Raw genomic sequence first — 25993 nt, 5'->3', positions numbered from 1 at the left:
CCTAGACAGCATAGTAAGAAGCAGAGACATCACTTTGCCGACAAAGTTTGGTATAATTAAAGCTATTTATTTCCCAGTAGTAATGTATGGCTGTGAGAGCTGGACTATAAGGAAGGCTGAGCACCGAAGAATTGATGCGTTCAAACTGTGGTGCTGGAGAAGACTCTTACGAGTCCCCTGGATTGCAAGGAGGTCAAGTCAGTCCATCCTAAAGGAAATCAACCCTTACTCTCATTGGAAGGACAGATACTGAAGCTGAAGCTCAAATATTTTGGCCGCCTAATGCGAAGAGAAAACTCCCTGGAAAAGACCCTGATGCTGGGAAAGATTGAAGGCAAAAGGGAAAGGGGACGGCAGAGGATGAGATGGCTAGATAGCATCACCGATGCAATGAGTATGAACTTGAGCACACTCCGGGAGAAAGCGGAGGACAGGAAAGCCTGGCGTGCTATGGTCCATGGGGTCACGAAGAGTCGGACACAACTTAACGACTGAACAACAACATTTTAATATTTTATATTTTCATTGTTATATTTATTGCTTGGATTCTTATTTTATTGTTCTGTTGGGTTTTTTATGATTGTAAACTGACTGAGGGCATCTGCCAGTTGGGCAGTATATAATAAATATATGAATAAAATAAAGATATGAATAAAATCCAGGCGTCCATGCATCGTCTCTTATATGCATGGATCCTATGCAAAATACATCCCACACAAGCCATCCAGTAGCCTTGAAGATAATACAGGTGTGACCTCACTCCCCCACCATGCAAAGCGTAGGATCGTCATATGAACCAGGCAGCAGTCTTTCAGACTCAAGATGTAGTTTCTTCTCATGAGCCATCTGTCTTAAGTGTTTTGCCTGCAGGATGCTCTATTTTCAGAAAACCTTTCCTGGCAAGAGGGAAACATGAAATCAGTTCTTACGATAAGCTGAGGGCTGTAACCATATAGCTAAGAACCAGTGATCTTTAAGAACCAAACTAACCGTACTCATAATAAGCATCATTATGAGTACTACTACTTCAGCTCTCTACATAATGACTTCTAATCAGAACCCTTATACCCAAGATTCTAGGAATCTGCAAGGCCGTGAAAGTACAGCCTGAAATTCAAAATGTTGTTCTTAAATCAATAACTAATAATGTGCAAAACAAATCTCGCAGCCCCGAAATTCTCATTTCTAATAGGTTTATACGATACAGAAATAGAGACGTAAAATTTCTGGAAATTTTGCGGTCACGGGAAAAAAACATTTTTTCGGGGGTGGGGGGGATAGGGAAGAACGGAAATTATGGGGAAAATGGGAAAATAAGCAGTACTTATTTGTAGTGCTCTTTACAGATCTAAGGTGACTTCGTTGATTTAAGACAGCCTTCCCCAACCTGATGCCCTCCAGATATTTTTGACTTCATCTCCCATGAGCCTCAGGTAGCATGGCCAATAGTCAGGAATGCTGGGCATTGTAATCTGGAGGGCACCAGGTTGGGGAGGGCTGCTTTAGGAACATAAAGCAACTTCTCTGTTCCTAAAGGTATTTTATGTATATCTTTGTTTGCTCATAAAATTATCATTATATAAACTTTTAAAAGTAAACTCAGTAAATGTGCAATTATTGTCTGAATAAACTATTGTTGTTGTTGTTCAGTCGTTCAGTCGTGTCCGACTCTTCGTGACCCCATGGACCATAGCACGCCAGGCCTTCCTGTCCTGCGCTCTCTCCCGGAGCGTGCTCAAGTTCATATTCATTGCATCCGTGATGCTATCTAGCCATCTCATCCTCTGCCGTCCCCTTCTCCTTTTGCCTTCAGTCTTTCCCAGCATCAGGGAATAAACTATACTTACTTACTTACTTACTTATTTATTTATTTTCTATACCGCCTAATAGCCGAAGCTCTCTGGGCAGTTCACAAAAATTAAAACCAAACAACACACAATAAAACAATTTAAAATATATAGAACATTAAAACCACAATATAACAATACAACCACAATAAAACCTAGCAGCAGTGCAGGAGTTTAAAATACAGATTTAAAACAACAAATCTAAAAATTTAGAAAGCTAAAATGCTAAAATGCCTGGGAAAATAAAAAGGTCTTCACCTGGCGCCGAAAGGAATACAATGTAGGTGCCAGGCAAACCTCACTAGGGAGCCCATTCCACAGCCAGGGTGCCACAGCAGAAAAAGCCCTCCTCCTAGTAGCCACCCGCCTCACTTCCTTTGGCAGGGGCTCACGGAGAAGGGCCGCTGACGATGATCTTAAGGTCCGGGCAGGCATATATGGGAGGAGGCGATCCTTCAGGTAACCTGGCCCCAAGCCGTTAAGGGCTTTGAATGTTAATACCAGCACTTTGAATCGGGCCCGGAAATGGACTGGCAGCCAGTGCAGCTGGAAAAGTACTGGCGTAATATGAGCTCGCAGGCCAGTCCCTGTTAACAATCTTGCTGCCCTATTTTGGACCAGCTGAAGTTTCTGGACCGTTTCCAAAGGCAGCCCCACGTATAACGCATTGCAGTAATCCAGACGAGAAGTTATCAGAGCATGAATAACTGTAGCTAGGCTATCTCTGTCCAGATAAGGGCATAGTTGGTATACCACCCTAAGCTGATAAAAAGTGCTCCATGCCACTGAGTCCACCTGTGCCTCAAGTGACAGTTCTGGATCCAAGAGCACCGCAAACTACTAACGTGATCCTTTAGGGGGAGTGCAACCCCCTCCAGAACAGGTTGAATACCACCTAGCCGGGCAGATGAACCACCTGCGAACAGTACCTCTGTCTTGTCTGGATTGAGTTTCAGTTTACTGGCCCTCATCCAGTCCATTACTGTGCCCAGGCACTGATTCAGAACAGCCACTGCCTCACCTGGTTTTGATGAGAAAGAGAGGTAGAGCTGGGTGTCATCCGCATATTGATGGCACCTCAGCCCACACCTCCGGATAACCTCCCCCAGCGGTTTCATGTAGATGTTAAACAGCATGGGGGATAAAATAGAGCCCTGTGGAACCCCATGGCACAATTGCCATGGCACAGAGCAATAATCCCCCAGCACCACCTTCTGGAATCGGCCATCCAAGTAGGAGCGGAACCACTGTAGTGCAGTGCCTCCAACTCCCAACCCAGACAACCTATCCAGAAGGATACCATGGTTGATGGTATCGAAAGCCACTGAGAGGTCCAGGAGAATCAACAGGGTCGCACTCCCCCTGTCCCTTTCCCGGCAGAGGTCATCCCACATCCCGACCAAGACAGTTTCCGTTCCAAAACCAGGCCTGAAGCCCGACTGAAATGGATCTAGATCTAGATTTTTACTTTTATATTTTACTTTTATATTTAATGTACCAAACATGATAATTTTACAAGCAAACCAAGATGTACCGAACGTATTTTAGGTTCCTATTTAATATCTGACCAGAGGGAACATCAGCAAGTAGTCCCTGAAACATCTGAATCATCCTAGAAGCTGGATGAACTGGAGGCAGAGGAAGACTGGTGTCCAGCATCTCTTCCTATTTGTAGGGAAGTTTAGGGAAATCCCTAAACCTGTTCCTGTTTGTGGGTAGAGCTTAGGGAAATCTGATCCCTAAGAAAAAGCTACTGAGGTTTTATTTAGCCAGGAAAGGCACAGCTTAGGAATGGTAAGCAATCATATTTAATTTAAGAACCTTAAAGCAATCTCAGCCTATTACTTGAAGAGTGACGTTTTATTCACTTTTGTATTTCTGTTAATGAACATCTTATTTTTTGTTCATTTTGAAAAATTGTCTCAAGTGGTAGTGTCAATCCCATTCCTATGCCATAGGAATCAGGCTATAGAGTTTCTTTTAGTTAGAGAGGGTTTATTCTAATGGCAGCAGTTAAAAAGTTTTATTGCTGAGGCAGCATTCCCTAGTAGTGAGATCTAATTGAGAACTTTATTAAAAACTGTGGCAGTGAGTTCTATAGCCCCAAGCCTCAAAGTTGCTTTTTTAAAAAGAAATATAGGTGAGATAACCTACATGCTGTTCCGTCGCATCTGGCAGACAGCAGCTGGATAACCTGCAGTATTTTTTTCACATGTGGGTTTTAGATTAGAACTACATCTAACCAGAATAAGCCCAGAAACTCAGAACTCTATAGAACAAAACCCAAACTGTCAAGAATGCACATTTATTGTCAAGAATGCACAATGGCAACTCTACTCACAGGTTGGGAAACCGAGCATAAATGTCTATCAGTAAAATATACTTTAGATCAATAATTTTAGTAAGGAATGAAAGAAATAACTATGCTGGGAATCTTACAGAGAGGCGTAAAAACATTTTCCCCCATGGCTTCATTATTTCCAGACATTTTACATCTCTGGTCTTTCTATAAAAGTGTTCTTGTTACATAGTTCTTAGAAATAATTTTACAGGGAGCAAAGGCTGGGTAACAATATATAAACACTTTGTATTTAATTCTAAAAGAAAATATTTCATAATCCAAAGCTGTTCAGTTTTTTTGGAAAAAACAAAAATGGTCCTCGGAAAAAAAACGGAAAAAACATTTTTTCCTGAATGTTTCCGGGTTTTTCCCAGGTCTCCACCTCTCCACACAGAAAACACTGATAAGCAGTTTCTGTTACTACAAGTTTAGGAAATAGTGTTCTACTTGGAGATTCTAGCAGTTAATGAGCAACTCTCCAAACAAAAAAATATTGCCATGATTCTTGAGCCGCCCACCCAAACCATCTTCCTTACATTCTAACACAAACATTGTAAGATACTGCACACTTACAATGAATGTGATACAATCTACAATGGATGTGATATAATCTACATAAAATTACTTGCCAAATCTGGAAATTTAGGAATCATTAATTATAATGCCAATTCCAAATAACTGAAACCCCAAGATGCAGAAAAAGAGAGATTTATGCTCTAATACTATGCATGTTTAGACAACTCTCAGCAGTCCTCACCAACCATGGACTTTTTCTGACTAAATGTGCATAGGATTACACCTTTAGGGCGCAATCCTATGCAGATAGATGGCTGCCTCTGAACTCAGGGGTGACCACCTATCCAAAGCAGGGCAGGAGAAGCATGGAGGGGATCATTCCCTCTGCGCTTCTCCTGCCCTGCATTTTTGGCTAGACAGCTGATTGCAGCTGTCTAGCCACAGGAGGGCAGAGTGGGGGAGGAGGCTGCTGTATGACACATTGGATGTGTCGTACAGGCATTTCTGCCCTCCCTGCCCTGGAACACCCCCCTGGAAACACCCCATCTCAGCCACTCCATTCTCCTCTTGCGAGTGGGGCTTTCCATGCTGCCTGCAAGGCAGTGCGGAAGTGGGGGAAAGTCGGTTCCCGGCAAACCAGATATCCCATGGCCATCTAGCCGCTGACCAGCAGCCATAGGATTGCTTCCTTAAAGTTTGTTCAACTCTGACACAATATTGTCACCAGAGCTCCTCCTGAAAGCTAACATTTCAGGATACTCACAAGAACCCTTTTCAAGGTGCTCTAAAGCTACACATTATCAGTCTGGAATTGGACAGAGATGCTGTATCAATTAATATCCCAAACCCTAGGTTTAGAGAGTAGTTTTCTTTTTAAAAAAAAATAGGGAACGTATATGTAAAGGCAGGAGACAGAGCAGTAACTGACTATCTGTTTAACATGAAGGGCATTATGAATCAGGAACAAAAACAGTTTATCATTTTCACCTGCTATCAGACCACAAGAAGAGGCTGCAAACACACAAACTACTAATTAAGTACTCTTACAAAACAGAAAACAAAACCTTGTTCAAACACTAGTAAACAGTGCAAGTTACCACCACGCTGAATGCAAACACGAAAATCAAGCTGCAGGTCAAACAATATATATCTCTCTTCTCTCAGATAAGAGAGAAGAGATATATAGATAAGAGACCCAACACCGAACTATAACTTGGAGTTACATGAACAAGCAGCCAAGAGCCTTGGGCTCATGTGCTTCCTCTTCCTCTTGTGCGTGGCAATTCCCTGCCTCTGATTTCAGGCAAACTATCTGTCAAGGGCTCCTTGGAGGGCTCTCTCAGTCTAATCCAGTAGCTAAGTCCAGACACAGACAAAGGGATTCTTTTCAAAGCTTTATTCTTCTTTTACAACTTAACAACTATACCGTTTGCAACTAGATCTGAGCAGCAAAGTACCTATGCCCTAAGTTGGAACAGTTGGTCCCCGTTTGAAAGGGAATTACTGGCAGACCCCTGAACTTAAGGACTAGGGAGAGTCCCTCCCCTTTTCCCTTGGAGCCTCTGGGCGCAGCCGTTGTTTGTGTGCCAACCTGGCACTTCGCCTCCTTTCCGCGCCCTCCATCTGGCGCCGCTCTCTGCATCTGCGTCGCGCATCCACCAAGTCTGCTATCTGTGCTTGGTCACTCCCTGGACTGCTAACTAAACTAGGAATGCTGGTGGGAGGAATCTCCGTCAGCTGTTGGTCCTGGGAAAGAAGAGCGCACTCCTCTCCCAGGAGCGACTGCTCTTCCTCAGAATCAGAACTACTCTGGGATTCCATGGGCTCAGTGTCCACCCTGACATCATCCCCGCTCCAATGAGGCCCCCCCTCATGCTCCTCCCCTGGGGCCCCAGGTTTGTGGGGGTACAGCTGGTGGAAGCGCCTCAGCAGCAATGGAACATGCACATTTTCCGCAGGTTCCCAGGATCGCTCATCAGGCCTGTCCCAAGAATGAGGCACTGTAGCTGCCGCCAGGCCTTGAGGGGGAAGAATCGGGGGGGGGGAGGTTTCCTCACTCCCTGGCTGGAGGTCAGGCTTACAAGAAAGAGCATCCACTTGTAGGTTGTCTGAGGCCTTCACATGGCAAATCTTAAGGTGGAACCGAGAAAAAAAAAGCGACCACCTAATCTGCCGCTGGTTTAAGGCACGGGCTGTCTGAAGATGTTCGAGGTTGCGATGGTCGGTTCTAACTTCGACTGGGTGCTGTGCCCCCTCCAGGAGATGACACCAGGTCTCCAAAGCGGACTTGATGGCCAACAGTTCCTTCTCCCAGATGGTATAATTCCTCTCAGACATGGTCAGTTTCCTGGAGTGGTAGGCGCAGGGTTGCAGCCCGCCGCCCTCCCGATCAGGCTGAAAGAGCACCGCCCCCACCGCGAAGTCAGAGGCATCAGTTTGCACTACAAAAGGCTTCCTCGGGTCAGGATGTAACAGGATCGGCTCAGAACTGAAAAGCCTCTTAAGTTCCTCGAAAGCTTGTTGGGCAGATGCCGTCCAATGAAAAGGAGATTTCTTGCCCTTAAGGAGGTCCGTGAGAGGAGAAGTGATCCGAGCAAAACTGGGCAGGAACTTTCTGTAAAAATTAGCAAAACCCAGAAAATGTTGCAAGTCCTTCTTGGTGGACGGAGCCTGCCAGGAGAGGACAGCCTGGACCTTTGCAGGATCCATCCTGATACCATCAGCTGAGATAATGTAGCCAAGAAAGTCCAAAGAGGTTAGGTCAAACACACATTTTTCCAGCTTGGCATAAAGATGGTTCTCGTGGAGGCGCTGGAGTATGGCAGAGACATGGAGCTGATGGGCACCGGAGTCCTCAGAAAATATAAGTAAATCATCGAGATAAACAATGAGGAAAGTGTCCAAATAGTCCCTGAAGATGGCATTCATAAAACGCAAAAAAGTGGGAGGGGCGCAGGCGAGCCCAAAGGGCATTACTAGGTATTCATACGCTCTGTACCGGGTCCCGAAACAGGTCTTTCTGTTACCCCCTCCCGGATGCGAATGAGATTATATGCGTTACGCAGGTCCAACTTTGTGAAAATCTTGGCTCACCCCAGGCGCTCCAGCATTTCTGGTATGAGGGGTAGGGGGTACTTGTCAGGGATGGAAACGGAATTTAGACTTCTGAAATCATGCACCGGCCTGAGTTCTCCAAATCTCTTGGCCACAAAGAAGGTAGGAGCGCAGGCAGGGGAGGAGGAGGGGCGACTGAAACCGCGTTTGAGATTTGTGTCCAAAAACTCCCGCAGAGCTCGAAGTTCCGGCTCCGACATCGGATACAGCCGGCCAGCAGGGATGGTCGCCCCCGGAATGAGGTTAATGGCACAGTCAAAAGGGCGGTGGGGGGGAAGCCGGTCAGCCTCCGTCTTGTCAAACACATCCCAAAAAGCTGCATATTTCTCTGGGAGGATGACGGTCGCTGAAGGACTGCCAGAACCAGACAAGGAGGGGGAGGAAAGGGTTAAGGCCTGGGCTGGGACTGGCGCCTCCTCCGGGAGGCAATGCTCCCGGCAGTAGGGAGACACAAACTCCACTTGCTGAAGTCCCCAAGAAATCTGAGGGTTGTGCTTAGAGAGCCAGGAAACACCCAGCACGATTGGGTATAAGGGAACCTTGGCTAAGTGAAACTGAATCTGCTCAATGTGGGACTGGGTGCGCATAGTGAGCGGAACTGTAATCCGGGTCACCGTGCCTGAAGAGAAAGGACGCCCATCAATGGTCTCCACTGCCAAGGGGGCAGGAAGGGGCAGGGTAGGAATCTTGTGGAAAAGGGCGAAGGTCTCATCCATGAAACTGGTCGTCGCCCCCGAGTCCACTAACGCTAGGGCCTCCACCCCCCCCGAGAGGAGCAGAGGTGAACATCCAATAGCAGATGGGAGGGTGGGGGGGGTTGGGGAAGGCACCCACCCAGTGGGGAACTGGCCCCCACAACGGAGGCCCCCAACAAGCCTGGGGGGCAGCCTAGTCAGGCCTGGGGACGAGGAGGAGGGGGAAGGAGAGGAGGAGGAGGGGGAGGCAGCGGAGCAGTGGATTTCACTCGGCAGGTCTTGGCGAAATGCCCCAGCTTTCCACATCGAAAACATCGGCGCTCAGCACGGCGGCGCTCAAACTCCCCTGGCGGCAGTGAGGCTCGAGTAGTTCCCAGCTGCATCGGGGTCTCCTCTACCCCCAAGCGCTGGAGCGGGGGGCGGGGGAGGAGGCAGGAAATGTGGGGGAATAGGAGGAGGGAAATACCGGCCCCCGGCGCCCTGCCGGGTCTGCCGGCGCCCCTCCAGCCGACCATCTATCTGAAGGTAGGTCTGGATGAGCTCCTCCAAAGTAGGCGGGCTGGGCGTGCGCGCTAACTCATCTAAAATCTCGTCGTTTAAACCATCCAAAAACTGAGCCACTAGCGCAGCATCATTCCATTGTAAATCCTGCATCAGCAAGCGAAAGGTTGTCGCGTAGCTGGAAACTGAGTCCTTACCCTGCCGGAGGCGGCAAATCTCCCGAGAAGCCGTCTGCGTGCGCAGGGGGTCACCGAAAAAACGTGCCATGGCTGTCATGAAACCTTGATAGTCCCCGAGCAGGGGGTCATTAGCGAGCAGGAGCCCCGAAGCCCATTTAGCTGCCATGCCTGACAGTAGGTTAATGATGAAACCCACACGAACCTGTTCCGTCTGGAAATCCTCAGGCCTAAGATGCACGTACAGCTCTGATTGGGCCCTGAAAATCTGAAGAAGTCCTTTCTCACCAGAAAACTTCTCTGGCAACGCCACCGGGCACTTGCGGCGTGGGGGAAGCGGAGGTGGGGGGGTTGAAACACAGCCTGTAGATTTTGCACGGCCGCCGTCAGTTGAGCCATCTGATCACGGAGCAACTGGTTCTCTTGTACCAGAGCTTGCACCGCTGGGTCCCCGGCGCCCTCCATAAGGCAATCGGAGAGAGAGAGAGAGGAGAGAAAGAAAAAAAAAAGAGGAATGGGGACCAAGCTGTCAAGGGCTCCTTGGAGGGCTCTCTCAGTCTAATCCAGTAGCTAAGTCCAGACACAGACAAAGGGATTCTTTTCAAAGCTTTATTCTTCTTTTACAACTTAACAACTATACCGTTTGCAACTAGATCTGAGCAGCAAAGTACCTATGCCCTAAGTTGGAACAATTGGTCCCCGTTTGAAAGGGAATTACTGGCAGACCCCTTAACTTAAGGACTAGGGAGAGTCCCTCCCCTTTTCCCTTGGAGCCTCTGGGCGCAGCCGTTGTTTGCGCGCCAACCTGGCACTTCGCCTCCTTTCCGCGCCCTCCATCTGGCGCCGCTCTCTGCGTCTGCGTCGCGCATCCACCAAGTCTGCTATCTGTGCTTGGTCACTCCCTGGACTGCTAACTAAACTAGGAATGCTGGTGGGAGGAATCTCCATCAGCTGTTGGTCCTGGGAAAGAGGAGCGCGCTCCTCTCCCAGGCGCGACTGCTCTTCCTCAGAATCAGAACTACTCTGGGATTCTATGGGCTCAGTGTCCACCCTGACACTATCCTGAATTGCATGGAAAGTCAGTACGAACTAGGGCTGGCCCTCCCATGAAGTGGGGTGCCTGAGCCCCCACCTCAGGCAGCGGAGTGGCAAATTGTGCCACTCCCACCCCACCCTACTCCTACCCCCAGGGCCAGGATTGTCTGCCACTACCTCTAGAAGGTACTCCAGAGAGCCCTGCCAGCCACTCTCCCGCCATGGCATTTGACACAACGACAGAGCCAGGCATTGAGGGAGGGGTATCCCAGTAATTGCCTGTATCCATGACCTCCTGGGACACCCCTACCATGCCTGGATCTGAAGAAGGACCCCTCAGAGCCAGATATTCACCCGGACCAGCTCTCTGAAGAGCTGCACGAGCTGCTTTCTCCAGCATCATGGCTGGCGGCAAAAAAGGTAAGAGGTAGGTGGGTGCAATGCAGTAAAGGGAAGGCAGCATGATATGGCAGTGATAAGGGGAAGGGGGCACGGTGCAGGAAGGGGAAAGCGACAGGGTGGGAGGGCGCGACGCAGTGGTGCATGTGCTTTCTTGCCTGAGGCCGCAAAAGAGCTTGCGCCAGGGCTGCTGTGAACTCCCTGGCTGGAGAGAATGGCAAACGATGGCTTGCCTCAAACTGGGATCAGCTCCATTGAATGAGAGGAGGAGGGACCACATGAGCCCAAGGCGCAAGACCGTCCATACCATGGTTTGGCATTATGACTGAACCACCTCTGTGTGTTTACACAGTAGTCAATATAATATCTGAGAATTCTGGTTTTATGATCACAGCAAGCCCTAATTAAAAATGTAGAATCACAAAGCAGGAGATTCAATGAAAGAGAAATTAATGAGTGTGCATCTGTATTTCAAATGCATGCAAACATAAAGCTGACATGCAATTCCTTCTCACGGTGTTCACAAAAACTGGTGTACCATAACCCCACCAGCCCAATTTGGCTTGCAATTTACCACACGCCCCCCGCCCCCTGGTCTTATCACAAATGACTCAAAACTAGAGAACAGTATGCCGAAGAACACGAGACAAGCAGACTAGTTTCTTTACAGTATAATTTAACTAGGAAGTCTGTGATTTCTTACTTATGGTAGTACAAGAAAAAAAATGTCACTTGAAGATCTAGTTTAATCCTAGCATAAAACTGTATATGTGTGTTAGACACACATTTGGACACTAACACAGCTTAATTTTTTTTAGCTATAGCTAAATAGGCAGAGAAAAGTTGTGCGGATGGTTTTACTGCAATGGAGACTATTTTGCATGGAGATGTGGACCTCCACATGGTGAGCCTAATCTAAGCCCTGAAAAATTTGGGATCCCATTTTACGAATGATATTTCTTCATCCTTTTCCCCAAATTCCATGCAATCTAATAGGGGTTCAAGAGCCATAACTATGCATTCTTGCTCATAATCCAAATAATCTACTCATAATCTACTTTCCCCAGAACACTTGGCAAGCCATTCTCAATGCCAAGTATTTAGAATCTTTTGCCTAGTCCAGCCTAAAATTTTGCTGAGCTTTAGCACTCTGTGCATGACCCATCATTTCAAGTTAGCTCACACCTGTGTGTAGGTGGCATGGGGTTTAAACATTTTTGTAATTACCGGTTAAGACTTTAAAAATATATAATTACACCCAAATGCCTGTGAGCACTGGATGCAACTTATAAATGTTACTACATCAAATGTAAGCTTTCCTCAACTTATCTAAAGGCAAATCGGTGAGCACTAAACAGTAGGGAGAACAGGTACCTTTACTGTCTATCAATTGATTAAGTATTAAGTGAAGGCACAGTAGGAACCTGTAGAGGCATTGTTAAGTTTTACATCAAATCTCAAGTTAAAATTATCTCTCCAAGAATTGAATTGGGTTGCTACAAATTCACAAAGTCACTGGGGACTGTTGCTGAAATAACATTAATGGGCTGAATGTGCCTCCATGCTCCACCCAATTCACACAGCAGGTTTACCTGCATACTGGAAAGGAGGGGTTCGTGCCACTCCCCCACTAAGCTATTTCAGCATTATCCCAAGGCTGAATGTATAAATCAGGACTATTTTTCACCCAGCAAACACTGAACAATTCTCCATTATTTCCAAGATTACAGTTTGAGAATGTTAAGTGTTTCTATAGGAGGAATGGTAACAAAAGGCACTGGTATTCAGATATAGCTACTGTTAAATGGGGCTGCAGCAGCCCTAGTAAAGAAATATAACTGGTTAATCATATTTGTTTTAATCAGTTAACCTATTGATTTAGGTTATATATGAGTGAAATTTATATACGAGTACACACAGTATTTCTGAAGCAAGAAGCACAGATGTTTTAGGAGGCATCATCATCTGCAGTTTTTATAAGCACATGAAATATATAATTGGGAGCACCGTTTTATCTGATTAGACTTTTCCCCCCAAAAATCAATTAATCAAACCAATCAATTAATCAATTAAACATTATAGCCCTACTGTTAATGTGACATAACAATCATTGGAAGATAGCAAACCGCTGAGCAGCTTGATCTTATTTTTACACAGTAAATCTCACTGCAATTTACAATGAAATTTACTTCCCTCTAAGTTGGCACAGAGTTGCATCCTTACATGCCAATGCACGAATCAATCCTATTTGCCTTAGAACAATAAGCAGAACTACGTGCTGAAACGAGAAAATCCATCTCCCAACTCTCTTTACAGACTCGGTTTTAAATCTCTGTTAAGACAGGCAAGAAACGGGTTCTATTTCGACCAGCAGTTTGAAGGTATCTGCAACTAACAGGCAGTTCTTAAATAAATCTTGACACAGAACTGGATGGAATTAGGCATTTCAAAGAATTATTAAGTTGTGATTGTTTTCCTCCTCTTAATAAGGCCAAGTAGGTAGATCAGAGGTTCTGGTACAGCAGCTAGGCCATATTTTTAACAAGGAAAAATATATTTCTGTCTCACCTATGCAATAAAAGCACCTGCTTCCTTTATGAAGGAGAACCAGATCTGTCATCCACTCTTAAGTCACCTTTGTTTTAATTAGCGGGTGAGCCCTAACCCAACAACTGAGTACAAAAAAAGGCGCTCTTAACACCTCCCACCCACAGTTCATTTTGGATGTCAATCAGTTTAAAAGATGGAGTCACAGAAACAGGAACTGTCCTTTGTTCTTCTTGTTTTATATAAATGGGACCAACCCCTGCATGAAACATCCAAACAGAAAAGAAGTTTCGGCTTCTTAGGAGCCTGCCCTGCACAGGATTGAGAAAAACAAAAACAAATTCCTAACTACACCAGAAGCAAATTTCTAGGTCCCTAGTATTTTTCCAGCCATGTCCAAGAATACAGTGCAATTCTGCTACCAGGGAAGGAAGCGGGGGGATGTCTCACAGGGTCACAGCACTCACCCTTAACATACACAGTAACAAAAGGACTGTTGATTGTAGAGTCAATTAGTGTTCCACTTCTGGATTTGGTTGAGATAGGTCTCAACTTTTTCAAGTCATTCATAGAGCATTAACGGTGGGGAAGAGATTCTAATCCATGACACTATTACAACATTCCAAGTTAATCTTTTCAGAGCCTTTATTCAAAAAGGATTTGGACTGACATAAGATTGTGGGAATACACCCAATGCCTATTTAGGAAACAATGGAAGAATCCATGCCCTTATCCTGTTTTCAAATCATGCTGATCAATCATGTAAAATTTGAATGGTTAAGGCATGCTAGTTAAGGGCTACCAAATGGGCACCACTTTAGCATAGAATGGCTGCTCATGTGGATAGGTGGCTTTCTCTACGCCAACAGAGGCTTTACACTGGAGAGCTACTCTCCTTCTGTGCCTTTTTGCACTGGGCCGGTCTGGACAATGAAATCACCCACTGTGCCTTATTTAAGGGTGCCGTTTCATATAACCAACCCCTGTGCTGGGGGATTGTTCTGTTGTGGAACCTGGCAGGGTTGGCTTATGTGAGGGTTAAACAACCCTTGCATAACCCACAGGCAGGATTCTTTCCCAGCCCCACTACCTGGAGATGCCAGGAATTGAACCTGGGACCTTGTGCACGCAAAGCATGTGCTTTACCACTGAGCTACAGCCCCTCTCCAGCAAAAGCAAGGGCCTTCTGCCACAGATATGTCAAAATTACTGCTAGAGCTTAACTTCTATGTTTTCACCTCAGTAATGCAATACACTAAAATGGTTGCTTTGTTTCATTTTCCTGTGGGCAGGGATTTACTACATACGCGCACGCACACACACTATGTCGAATGAGCAGCAATAGCAGTAAAGATTAAAGAGCATCTGCTAGGAGGCTCATCAGATCACAGGAGAGAGGGGGAAAGCTTTCACCTCCAGCTGCTGAAGAGGAAACCTATAATCATACATTATTACTGGATGCTACTGAATCTGGGGAACACAGCTCTTTGCCAAGGGCTGGGACATGCACTGATCAAGCTGGATAGTCATGCTTCACAGAAAAAAAATGTACACAAATAAGATCATTTATCTTCTACTAGAAGTGGTGGTTTCTGAAATTTGGGGTTGTGTTTGAAGAAGTGTTTCTCCCCTTGAACAGCTAGTGTAGTTCGTACTGCACCCTGGGTAGAGTGCTCCTCTTCTGGATTTGATTGCGGAAAAGCAAGATCCTCAACAGAGATGTCCAGGCTCCATTTCTATGGCTGAATAGACACTGCAAGCAACATTGGATCTGCTCTAGGGCACTACTGGCTGGAAAGATGGGTTCAAAGAACAGACTAAAGTGCTGCCAGTAGATATCATCTTCAGCAGCCTTCCTTAACCTGGTGCCCTCCAGATGTGTTGTACTACAACTCCCATCAGCCAGCCATGCTTGCTCATTATGATGGTAGTTGTAATCCAATACAGCTGGAGGGCATCAGGATGGGGAAGGCCGCTCTTAGCAACCCAGCTTGCTACTCCACACAGGAAGCAAGTAATTTGCTTGCATTTTTCAGGTGAAAACTGCACAACCACAAAAAGCAAAAGCAGACTTACTGGGAAAAGGAGGGACGCCATGGAACACCTTGTCCCTCCTTTATCTAGAAATTAGCTGAATACCAGCTCTACTATATACCATTATCAATATGTAGTTTAAAGTTCGGCATTTTTATATGGCATGTGTCTTTAAAGAATCATTTGGAACTTTTTAGCAAATAAAGATAGAGAGCTAAATGGTTATACCGCAGTTTCCTAACCACAGGAATAGATATTTTCTATGAAGGCATATTTAAAATTGTACCTCTACTTATAAACCACCAAAATGTGCATTTCTAACTCTGTATATGTATGTTTAAACAGATGTTTTTCCTCAAAATAGCAAGCATCCACAAAAATGAGCAATAACTGAGTTAGTGTTCTACATTAAGCAATTACAGCTTAAATAAGGAAGGCATTAAAATTTGATTATTTATTGCAGCTATTTTCAAGGACCAAATTACATCCAAGGAGAGAAAGGTATGGGGCCTTCCACTCACCTATTCTCCCTCACACTAATCTCCATGCTGCTATCCACTCATGTCTGCATATGAGAAGCCTGTGAAGAATAGAGCTGGTTCACACATCACAGTGGCAAGTCCTGGGTTATTTAACCCAGGAATTGTGGGGACAAGAGGAACACACAAGCTGCACATTGGTCGCTTCCACTTTTAATTAACAACCCAGGAACGTCCATTCCTGGGTTGTTTTGTGACATGTGAACCCAGAACTCTCGGTCATTTATGGGTTGAGCAACCCAGAGTTAACCCAACAACAAACCATGGGCAATTGCTGATTTAACTCTGGATTGTTTAACCCATAAACTACCCAGAGTTTTCAGGTTCACATGTCACAAAACAACACTGGAATAGGGTGTTCCTGGGTTGTTAATGAAAAGCACAAATGATGAGCACACTCTGCTCATTCCCACAATTCTTGGGTTAAACAACTCAGGAACTGCTGCCGTCACGTGCAAAGTGTCCCAAGTACAGATGAGAACTTTGATAGGTTTCTTTCAGTACTGGAGAGTCCCTTAGATAGTGGAAAAGAATACCATTTTAATTTATGTTTAAGAATCCAAGATTGCTAAGAAGCTCTGTATAAATATACAGACATAAACTGGAGGTGAATAACTTGGAACAGTGATCCCACAAGAAAAATGCAATTGATCCTCCACTGATCTCCATGCAAACTGGTCCTATTGTGCTATGCCCATTTCTAGTTGTATCACCCAGAGTTCATTTCTTCTCTTTGGACTCCGAAGATTTCCCTTACTATTACTATCTCTTATATGTCCAGTCATACTCCTAACCCAGCCTTCCCCAACTTGGTGCCCTCCAGATGTTTTGGACTGCAACTCCCAAAATTCCTGACAATTAGCCATGCTACCTACGGCTGATCGGAGTTGAAGTCCAAAACATCTGGAGGGTCAGGGAAGACTGTAAATCAATCTCTTTCTCCAATATTCCCCCATTTAAACCCACAGTTGCTGACTGCAAACCGTCCTCTGTCAAGACTGGTTCACTTCACTACAAGAAGGGATTAAATGTCTGTAGTAGAAAATAAATTGTTTGTCATAATATGTGAAAGTGCAGCTATTCAGTTACCAGATCACAGATGTTACTGAAAGCAATTAGATGTAACTGGGTGCAGGCCTGGACCCTGTAGATTTAAGATGTTTGAGATCCAGTTTTACACTTCAGATTAACAGAGAGAAGGTTTAAGGTACTGCATTCTAATAACAGAAAAGAATGACAGGACAGGACAGCTAAATTCAGAATTTCGTCAGATTTCTGAAGACCTGCACTTCTGTCTATCTGACTTAGCATCAGAGGTATGTCATGTGCATTCAGATTGCTTTGGATAATGCTAGGATACGTTACTTAGGCTGCAATCCTTTATAAACTTTCCTGGAAGTAAGCCCCATTGAACTCAATGAAGTTTACTTCTGAGTAGCCCTGCATAGGAATGCACTTGAAGATTATTGGACCAATGGCTAACCAGTGGTCTAAACTATAAGCACTTACAGTCCTTTTAATAATAGGCACATATTTTAGAAAGCCCGCAAGAAAAAAAAAAACCCCATACCCTCACATACAAAAGCATCCTTTAAAGAGAGTGTAAATCTTTGTTTTAAACAGTGACAATGATCTACAGTGTAAGTCTTTGTTTAAAACAATGACCTAGTTCGCACAATGAAACCCAGTTGTTTGGGAGCACATAGGAGCAAGCGAGCATGCTGGCTCCCAACCACTTGCCCACTTCCAGTGTGCTAAACAACCCAGAGATACTCTGTCCCTGGGTTTTTCTCTATGACGTCCAAACCCAGGACTCTGGGCTGTTGAGGGAGAAACAACCCAGAGTTATAACCCATAGTTTGTTCTTGGGTTATAATTCTGAATTGTCTAGCACACTGGGAGTGGGCATTCCCTCTTTATTATTATTTATTGCATTTATACCCCGCCTTTTTTCCTCTTGCAAGGAACCCAAGGCGGCTTACATTATCTTCCTCCTCTCCATTTTATCCTCACAACAACAACCTTGTGAGGTGGGTTGGGCTGAGAGTCTGTGACTGGCCCAAAGTCACCCAGTGAGCTTCCGTGGCTGAGTGGGGACTAGAACCCGGATCTCCCGGGTCCTAGTCCAACACTCTTGCCACTGCACCACACTGGCTCTAAGCCAAAGAGTTCCAAGAATGTTAGAATATAATGAAAAGATACTGGTTAACTTGTTTAAGTTTTGGGGGGGAGGAATTTGTTTTAGGATACTACAAGTTAGAAACAAATTTGATTTGTAAAAGAAATATTAAAACAAGGAATTTAAGGCAACTAGTGGCTTACCAATTACTACTTTTACAGAAAATTCAAGTGGAAAAAACAAGTGTGAGTCATCACTATCAAATCATCACAAAACATCTGTAAATATATCTAACATTACGGCGCTACTCATGACTGACTGTGATATCTAAGAAGTACTTGCTCAATATGTGCTCTCCTCTCTAACCTCCCCATGCTTTTCTTCCATTTACCAAGCATTTTTCCAAAAGTGACACTGTCACATAATCAAATCAGGATTAGTTATAAATTATCTCACGCTTACTGTGGGAACAGAGTTGGACACAGTAACATCCTGCAAGAAGAACAGAAGCCAAAAGGTGACTAATCACCTGTGAAAACATCATTAGGAACTGTTAAAGCAACAACAAGACCAATGATCCTTTAGTCACAGGATATTCCTTGGGGGTTCCAGAGATAATTGACATGCTAATCACACCGTGTTTCTCATAGAAATTTCTACATCCCAAAAAATAAAACAGCAGCAAGGAACAGTCAACACAGCAGTGACCTACAGCTGGGGTAGACACCTATCACCCTCCAGATATTTTGGACTACATTTCCCATCATCCCCAGCCAACATGACCAAAGGTCAGGAGTTATGGGAGTTATAGTCCAAAGCATCTGGAGGGCACTGGGTTGCCTACCCCTGGCCTAGAGAATGTCAGAAGATATATGACACAGTTCTATTACTGAAGCTAAACTGGTTTGGCTGTAAGCTGCCTGAGTGGGAGACCACCAGGGAAATATAAGCAAAGGGTGCTCAGGTCCTTTGAGAAAGAGTAGTATACAAGTATAGTAGCTACAATTACCTAGTTTCACATATGTAAGGCCTTACTCATAGCACAGTATCAGTTACATACCCATGCTTTAAACCTGCTATTCCAGAGAATCTAGATATTTCAAAAGAGAATGCTCAGACAAAAAGCCATCCACTCCAGCAGTAAAACTTGCTGGATGAAAATTTACTGGTTTTGTTCAAATAAGCCTAAGTAAATGAGAGTTCCATTATGCATAGACAATTCTCAAAATACAATTTAGTAACACATCCATATACACAAAGCAGTATTGTTTTGCTAGAATGAAGCCAAAATGCATCAGTTTTCTCTACATGGAAACAAAGCACTGTATTAGATTAGGTTTCCCCAACCTAGGGCCTTCCAGATGTTTTGGACTATAACTCCATATCTTCCCTTACCACTGGCTATGGTGGCTGGGGCTAATCGGAGTTGTAGCCCAATTGTGATCTTCAGGGGAAGAGCGATGACTACAATTCTCAATTTGGACATCATACCACAGGCTTTGTGTGTGTTATTCATGTGAAGAGGGCGCCATACATAAAAGGAGCAGCAGGACCACACAGTCTGGCCCCAACCCCAACATCCATGTGGATGTCTGCACAGGGAAAGCCTATGCATGTAGACTTCTACACATGTAGGCTCCCACGTGTTCTGGAATTCCATGTGATAAGGGTCCTAGAATGGAGAGAAGCCTATGTGAGCAGACCCTCTACGTGTGAAGGCTTCCCCCATACAGAAAAACACACACAATACATGGACATCAGGAGGCACAGCTAGGGACCAATGCTACTTTGGAGCCAGCAGTGCTGCCTTGCTGGCCATTCTACACATGGAACCCCTTTACACAAACAACTTATAAAGAGGGCTCAAATCAGAGTTTGCACAAACCATGGTTCGAACACCCACTTCAAGCCATGAGCCCAGTTCGCATATCACAAAACCCAGACTTTAAAAAACAAAAACAAAACTGGGTTGTTGTGAATGTAGCAGAATGCTGGTACACGCTGCCCAATCACACCCTTCGAAAACAAGAGCATCTAAACAACCTGACTTGTCTCTCCCACAACAAACCAGAGCTCCTGGTTTGCACATCATGTCAAACAATCCAGGGATGGCACATCCCTAGGTTCTTTGGCCACTCCCGCTTGCGGTGGAAGTGAAAAAAAAAAACCTGGGTTGTAGTTCCGTGTGAACTGTTTCTTATTTTGGTATTGCTGGCCAGTGGGAAACTATGGTTTGTCAATTCAGACAGCCTCCTTAACCATGTTTTGCTGTGATGTCTTCAGAGTCTCTGTAAACAGAAAGTACTATATAAATAAGATTAATTATTTAAAACACAGGATGTGGAAGTTAAAGACATTACATCTCCAAAAGGTAAAATGCATGTATGGAAAGATAAACATATGTAGCAGTTTTTAAAAATATTTGCCATTGATAAAGATTTTACCCATACAAGAGGAAGAGCAATGTTGATGGTGTTTGAATGCTGCTTCCAGTAGGATGCATGTATGGATACAATACAGTGCAGACAAAAGTGCATTCTGAGGCACATTTGATTTACAGCAGTATTTCCTGATTCTATAAGCCTTAACACACATGCAAATCTTCTTGGCTACATAGGGGTGCAAGCCTGGAAGTAGCTATTAGGATGAGGTAAGTGTTTTTGGTAGGCAGTACTGATCACTTCATTGAACTGGTCATCTGCAAATGTTTTTTATAAGTGCATCTATAGCTCGATATGGGTGAGAGGGTTTTCTCAAAGTGCGGGCTATGCTGATTCAGCACAGATATCTGCAAGTCACAAGGAAACTGGACCAAAACCCATGCTGATACCCAGTTGCCAAAACTCCGAAATGTGAGGCTACATATATCAGCACAGCCAATGACAGGAAAAACTTTACTGCAAAAATCATGCACACCTTGCTAATGTGGCTTATTCATGCACTTGCACATGCACATCCCTCCAGTTTAATACAATGTTACTAAATTAAGGAGAAACTGCTGCCTGGACACTACCTAGGTTAATGTTACTATTTCAGTTTCCATCATTTGGAGAAGGACAGGTCACATATATTGCATCCTGAGGCAAACTATTTCTTAACTGAATGAACATAATTGCAAGACTGTGGGCTTCTTCACATGGAGCTTTTATCCTATTGAGATTGGTTACTCACGGAAGTTTGTGGCCCTTTAGATCATTAACCCCCAGGGCGGCTCCCACACTATATGACCCGTATCCCATTTTTTAAAAGAGTGCAGATAATGTGCTATCAAATTACCACGCTTGAGTTCCGCTTCAGTTCCCTTGTGAGAAAGGAAAATCTGCAATAAGAGGAGCTGGACCACAGCTCCATCTAGCAGCTGTATAATGAAACATATGGAAGACTCAGATAAGGGGGGAAAGGAGTGGGAAAAGTGGGAGAATGAAGCACATGTAAGGGGAGTCAGCTGTGATCCTGCATTTAAAACAAACGCAGAAAGCCCTGTTTTAAATGAAGGATTTTAGGCTGGTGTAGACATGCTCTGATAATTTCTTCCCGTATGTAAATAATTCTTCAGTAACTCCTTAACTTAGATGAAGTAACTTAAAATGAAAAACAACTCATCTTGATAGTTACATGATCGACAAGACATACACAAAGCTAAGCTACGGCCTTGAGGCTTCTATGTATACATAATAAATCATACCTGTTTCACCTAAGGATAGAGACATTTTTGAGCAATAGCTGGAATTTATATTTTTAAAAATGGGGTACATGGGGTCAACCATTGATTGTTTCTTCTTCCAGCAACCCTTGAGAGGGTCCCAGGTACAACCTGAAACCATCTCTATATCTGGTTTGAATTTTAATTTGAATGCCTGCAGCCTTCTTTCACTTTCCATCTTCAGGCTGTAACCAAATGCAGACTCCATAGCTTTAACATTAGCCACTTTTCCTCCTCCCACCACCTTTTTTGCTATGTTCACCACCTTACCTGATGAAAAGTTCTGAAAAACTTGACCTTTGAATTAGCCTAATAAAAGTATTATGGTGATATAGATTTTCGAATTTTTATTTTAGCCAACACAGCTCCCTTCGCTTTCAGTAATCCAAGACACACTCATCCCAAAGGCAAGAGACTGCCCTAGAAGCCAATATTAAACCAACCAAAATACTTTGATGATTCTTTACTTATTACATTTATATTCCATCCTTCCTACAAGGAGCTCAAGGTAGAAACTTTGTCCTCTCCCCCAATTTTATCCCCACAACAATGCTGTGAGGTAGGTTAGGCTGGGAGATAGTAACTGGCCCGAAGACATCTAGTAAACTTCATGGCTGAATGGAGATTTGAACCTGGGTCTCCCCAGCCTTAGCCTGACACAGGAGGTATTATCTTGTTACACCCTTGAATGTAAGAGGTTCACTGAACATGTAGGGAACAAGATCCATCACTGCTTAGATGCCTTGATATTTTGCATCCTACAACAGTAAGCTACAGATCCAAGTAAAACTTACCTATAAATCCCCCACCAGCTATCCTAAATCCACAATATACAGGACCACTTTTTAATATAGTTGTTACACTTAACTAGTTTCAAATTTTTAGGTGCCCAAACAGATGGGATTTTTTCAGGCCCAAGAATACTACTATCGGTGTTATTAAAAACCACAGCGTTCATAGTCAAAGTTAAGATGTTTGTGATCGTAACTTCTTTTCCCATCACAAACTCTGAAGTTGTAAAAGAGTCAGGATGCCCTGTTAGGTCACTTAGGGCAAAATCCTATGCATGTTTAGGCAGAGAAAAGGCCTGCAACTCCCAGCATTCCCCAGCCAGGGGAATGCTGGGAGTTGTAGGCCTTTTCTCTGTCTAAACATGCATAGGATTGCACCCTTATACATGCAATTCCTGCATTCTACTTTTGGAGAATAAGCTGCAAGACGAACCTATGTGGGGTTTCACTTGCAAGCACTGGGAAGGCTGCAGGGCCCTACAGATTGTTCCGTGCAGTTTTACCCCAAGGTAATAATAGGGGCAGCAGAAAGAACAGAGCAACAAATAGATAGGAAGTGGCAAGGAGGCAGGCATGATGGGAAAACCGACAACATTAAGGCACTTAATGTTAACAGGGCACTTGTCCAGGCCCTGTTGTCCCAGGAGCCAAGGCACGGCACAAAAACACTGGTCATTCTAATATGATTCCACTGGGAGCTTGCAGACAAAGAATTGGCTGATTAGCTCAAATCAATGTGAGAAATTTAACCCTCTTCCCACTTTACAAGCCTCATTGCTACAGCTTTGTCAGGTCACAATGCTGCAGTGAAGGAATTCTGCCAGTTGTGACTTCTACTCTTGACAGATGGTAAACCTCATACCCCAATAATCCCTTGCCTGCCCACATCTAACAGTGCACAGAGTCCCTTGTCTCTAGGCCCCATCTGTGTAGTTTGTCCCAGTCCGACTTTCTTCTTGCCTCCTCTTTTTTTTCAACTCCAGGTGTCCACCACACAGTGTTTCCTCAGGTTCCCAATTTCCAGGCCACTGCTTACTTTGCCACCTTATCACTAAACCAGCCACTCAAGCACCCTTGTATCCTCCTGTCCATAGCACATGGCCTCTCCTGATCTTAAACACTACAAAGTTTCTTCAGAATAGCCTTTTCTTGCCCCAGTAGCCTGCCTCCTCTTGTCTGTTCCTCAAGCATAATTCTTCACCTTCAGATTCTTCACAGTCCCTTGCCTATTCTGTACTTTACCTCCAGCCTCCCTAATTCTGGGCAACTTGCCACTTACTTCCCTATATCTGCAAAATCCGCTGTGTACACCCAATGCCTATGTAGGGCTTTAATCCAGCCATGACAACTTCCTCTTCCCTCATAGAAACTGGACTACAAACTGCTAAATTCCCTAAGCAGCTGAACATTCCACACCACCACATCAGCTCAATCTGTGCCAGAAGTTTCACTATCAGAAATGCAGTGCAATGTAGATGGGGTGGTATTTACTCCATGAACTTGTGTAAAGAAAGGGGAAGTAAGTGCAATAAGGAAAGCCATTAGTGGTGGGAGGAGACTTGAGGTTATAAAGAATGTTTTGAAGCTGCACGTTTCGGCATATCTAAATACTAGTTTGAGAATCACTGGTATAATTAGTGAAGCAGCACATAGTGATACTATTGTTGCATCTGTTGACTACATCGTTCACATACACAGAGGCCTTGCCCTACAGGCTCAGCCCCAGGTATCCTTCAGAAGAAATGTAAGATTATTTGGACTAGCTCCTGGTTAATGTGACAGTTTGGCAGTCCACTTTATATGTGCCGCATGTGTATTTTAAAAGCATAAAATAACTGAGTATCTTGGATTGGATGGACTAAACAAAATCAAAATAAAGCACCACAGGAGGCTAGAAATGCATATAAACAGTGTTGACAATAGTCCCTGTGTAAAAGGGACAGTTCACAAACTCATTTTCTCCCCATGCAAATCCAAACCATGTATTTTCATGAGGAAAGGATACATGGACCAATATGATCACAGATACAGCTACTGGCAAACAATAAGCAGAAATCCCTATGACCACAGTGGCTGGGCATAAAAAGTCATATCCGCAAATACCCTGGAGGCTACAACTGTCTATTGGAGGGGATCCTCGGGTCTATATCAGGATTACTGAGGACCCAAGTGCTAACTCAACCAGAGCAAGACTCCAGAACAGTCACTAAACTGATGCCTCAGGAAGACAGTCAACACACTCATGCTGAACAACCAGATACTGGACAAGACCATAACCCCACCTCCCTTATCCTTATCCTCCTGTATGGGTTTCAGGATGAGTTTGTACAAGCTCATTTGTAGCTGGCATTGGCTGTGAAACGTAATAGTTTTTACTATGCAAACAGGCTGCCACAAATGGAAAAGCAGGTCTTGCAAGACTTGAGACTCACGGCTGTTGTCGGGAAGGCCGGCCCGAGGCAGGGGCAGCTGTGTTTGGTCACTTTTCCCTGCCTGACTCCTGCCTTTCTCCTCTTCTCTCCTCCACCCCTCGCCACACCCCATGTGGTCCCCAAATAGTGGAGTATGTGGGGATAGGCTTTTGCCAGCGCCCTGCCAGAAATCTGTGCAGGAAAAATAGGCCTTGAAAGTTTAAGGATGTGGTTCAAACAACCCTTGCGAGTGTGTACACGTGAATTCAGCGGGTCTTCCCGCTGAGTAAAAGCCCGGAGAGGCCGGTAAGTAGCGAGACTGACAGGTAGCCACGGAAAGATTAGAACTCCGTCGGTGGACCGTCCGCCTCTGTTGCGGAGAGAAAGCGTCCGCCGCTCTCGGTCCTAATGGCTGCGCCCATTAGGGCAAGGCGCCTTTGAGGGCCACTTCACCTCTAGGGCGGGGAGGGAGATGCGAGCGGCGGTCAACTCCTGACCTACCTGCGACCTCGAGGAAGTTCCCCTTCCGTCTCCCGCCGCCCGCTTTCTTCTCCTTCCCACCCAATTCTCCTCCGGCGCTCTCGCTCACCTTGGGCAGCTCGCGGAGCTGGTTGGCGTCCAGCAGGAGCTCTTCCAAGCTGCGGCTGTAGCGGTAGATTTCCTCAGGCACGGCGGCCAGCGAGCAGTGGCGCTTATCGATGATCTCCACATGACGGTTGCACCGCCACAACGGGATGCAATGAAACATAGCAGAGGCGGCGGCGGCAGCAACACTCGCTCGCCTGCCTGCCTGCCAGCCACCCGCCGCAGCCGCGCAGGGCTCTGGCGGCCACTCGGGGCAGGGGCGGCGCGCGGCGCCTCAGCCTTTCAGCTGCCCCCCCTTCTCTCGCGCCCGCCCGCGTTCCTCCTCTTCTGGGCGAGTTCCAGTGAAGCTCCTGCCTGCCAAACCCGCGCTGCTGTTGCCCTCAGAAAGCCACGGGGGCCGCGCGCGCAACCCGCCCCTTAGCAACCTTCGCCGGGCTCCGAAGCGCGTCCCCACGGCTGGCTTGTTTGCCAGCCACCGCCTTCCACGGCGCCCTCTTCTCTGTCTCCTGCTGTTCTTCCCTCAGCAAGTCCTGGGGGCGGCGGCGGCGGCTCCTATAAACATTCGACTGGGACACAAGGAAACACTTTCCTCCGCTTCAGTTCCAGAAAGAAAAGAGGAGCGACTACTATGCGCAAAAGA

At 45.3% G+C, this 25993-nt stretch overlaps 1 protein-coding gene across 2 annotated transcripts in view; it reads right to left on the bottom strand.

The window, feature by feature from the left end:
• Positions 1 to 25608, bottom strand: part of LRRC1 (leucine rich repeat containing 1) — a 129172-nt gene extending 103564 nt beyond the window's left edge. For both annotated transcript variants that reach the window (XM_084826832.1, XM_084826831.1), the window contains exon 1: positions 25358 to 25608. In XM_084826832.1, coding sequence (XP_084682958.1) covers positions 25358 to 25516 — 159 coding nt within the window. In that variant the 5' untranslated portion in view covers positions 25517 to 25608. The remainder of the gene's footprint in view (positions 1 to 25357) is intronic.
• Between the last annotated feature and the right edge of the window lie 385 nt (positions 25609 to 25993).

The sequence above is a fragment of the Heloderma suspectum genome, chromosome 1, assembly GCF_057233095.1.
Source record: "Heloderma suspectum isolate Gila_16-S chromosome 1, 16-S_ref, whole genome shotgun sequence".
In the NCBI taxonomy this organism is placed as follows: Eukaryota; Metazoa; Chordata; class Lepidosauria; order Squamata; family Helodermatidae; genus Heloderma; species Heloderma suspectum.
The sequence above is the reverse complement of the archived record's forward strand: the minus strand, read 5'-3'. Positions and strand labels throughout refer to the sequence as shown.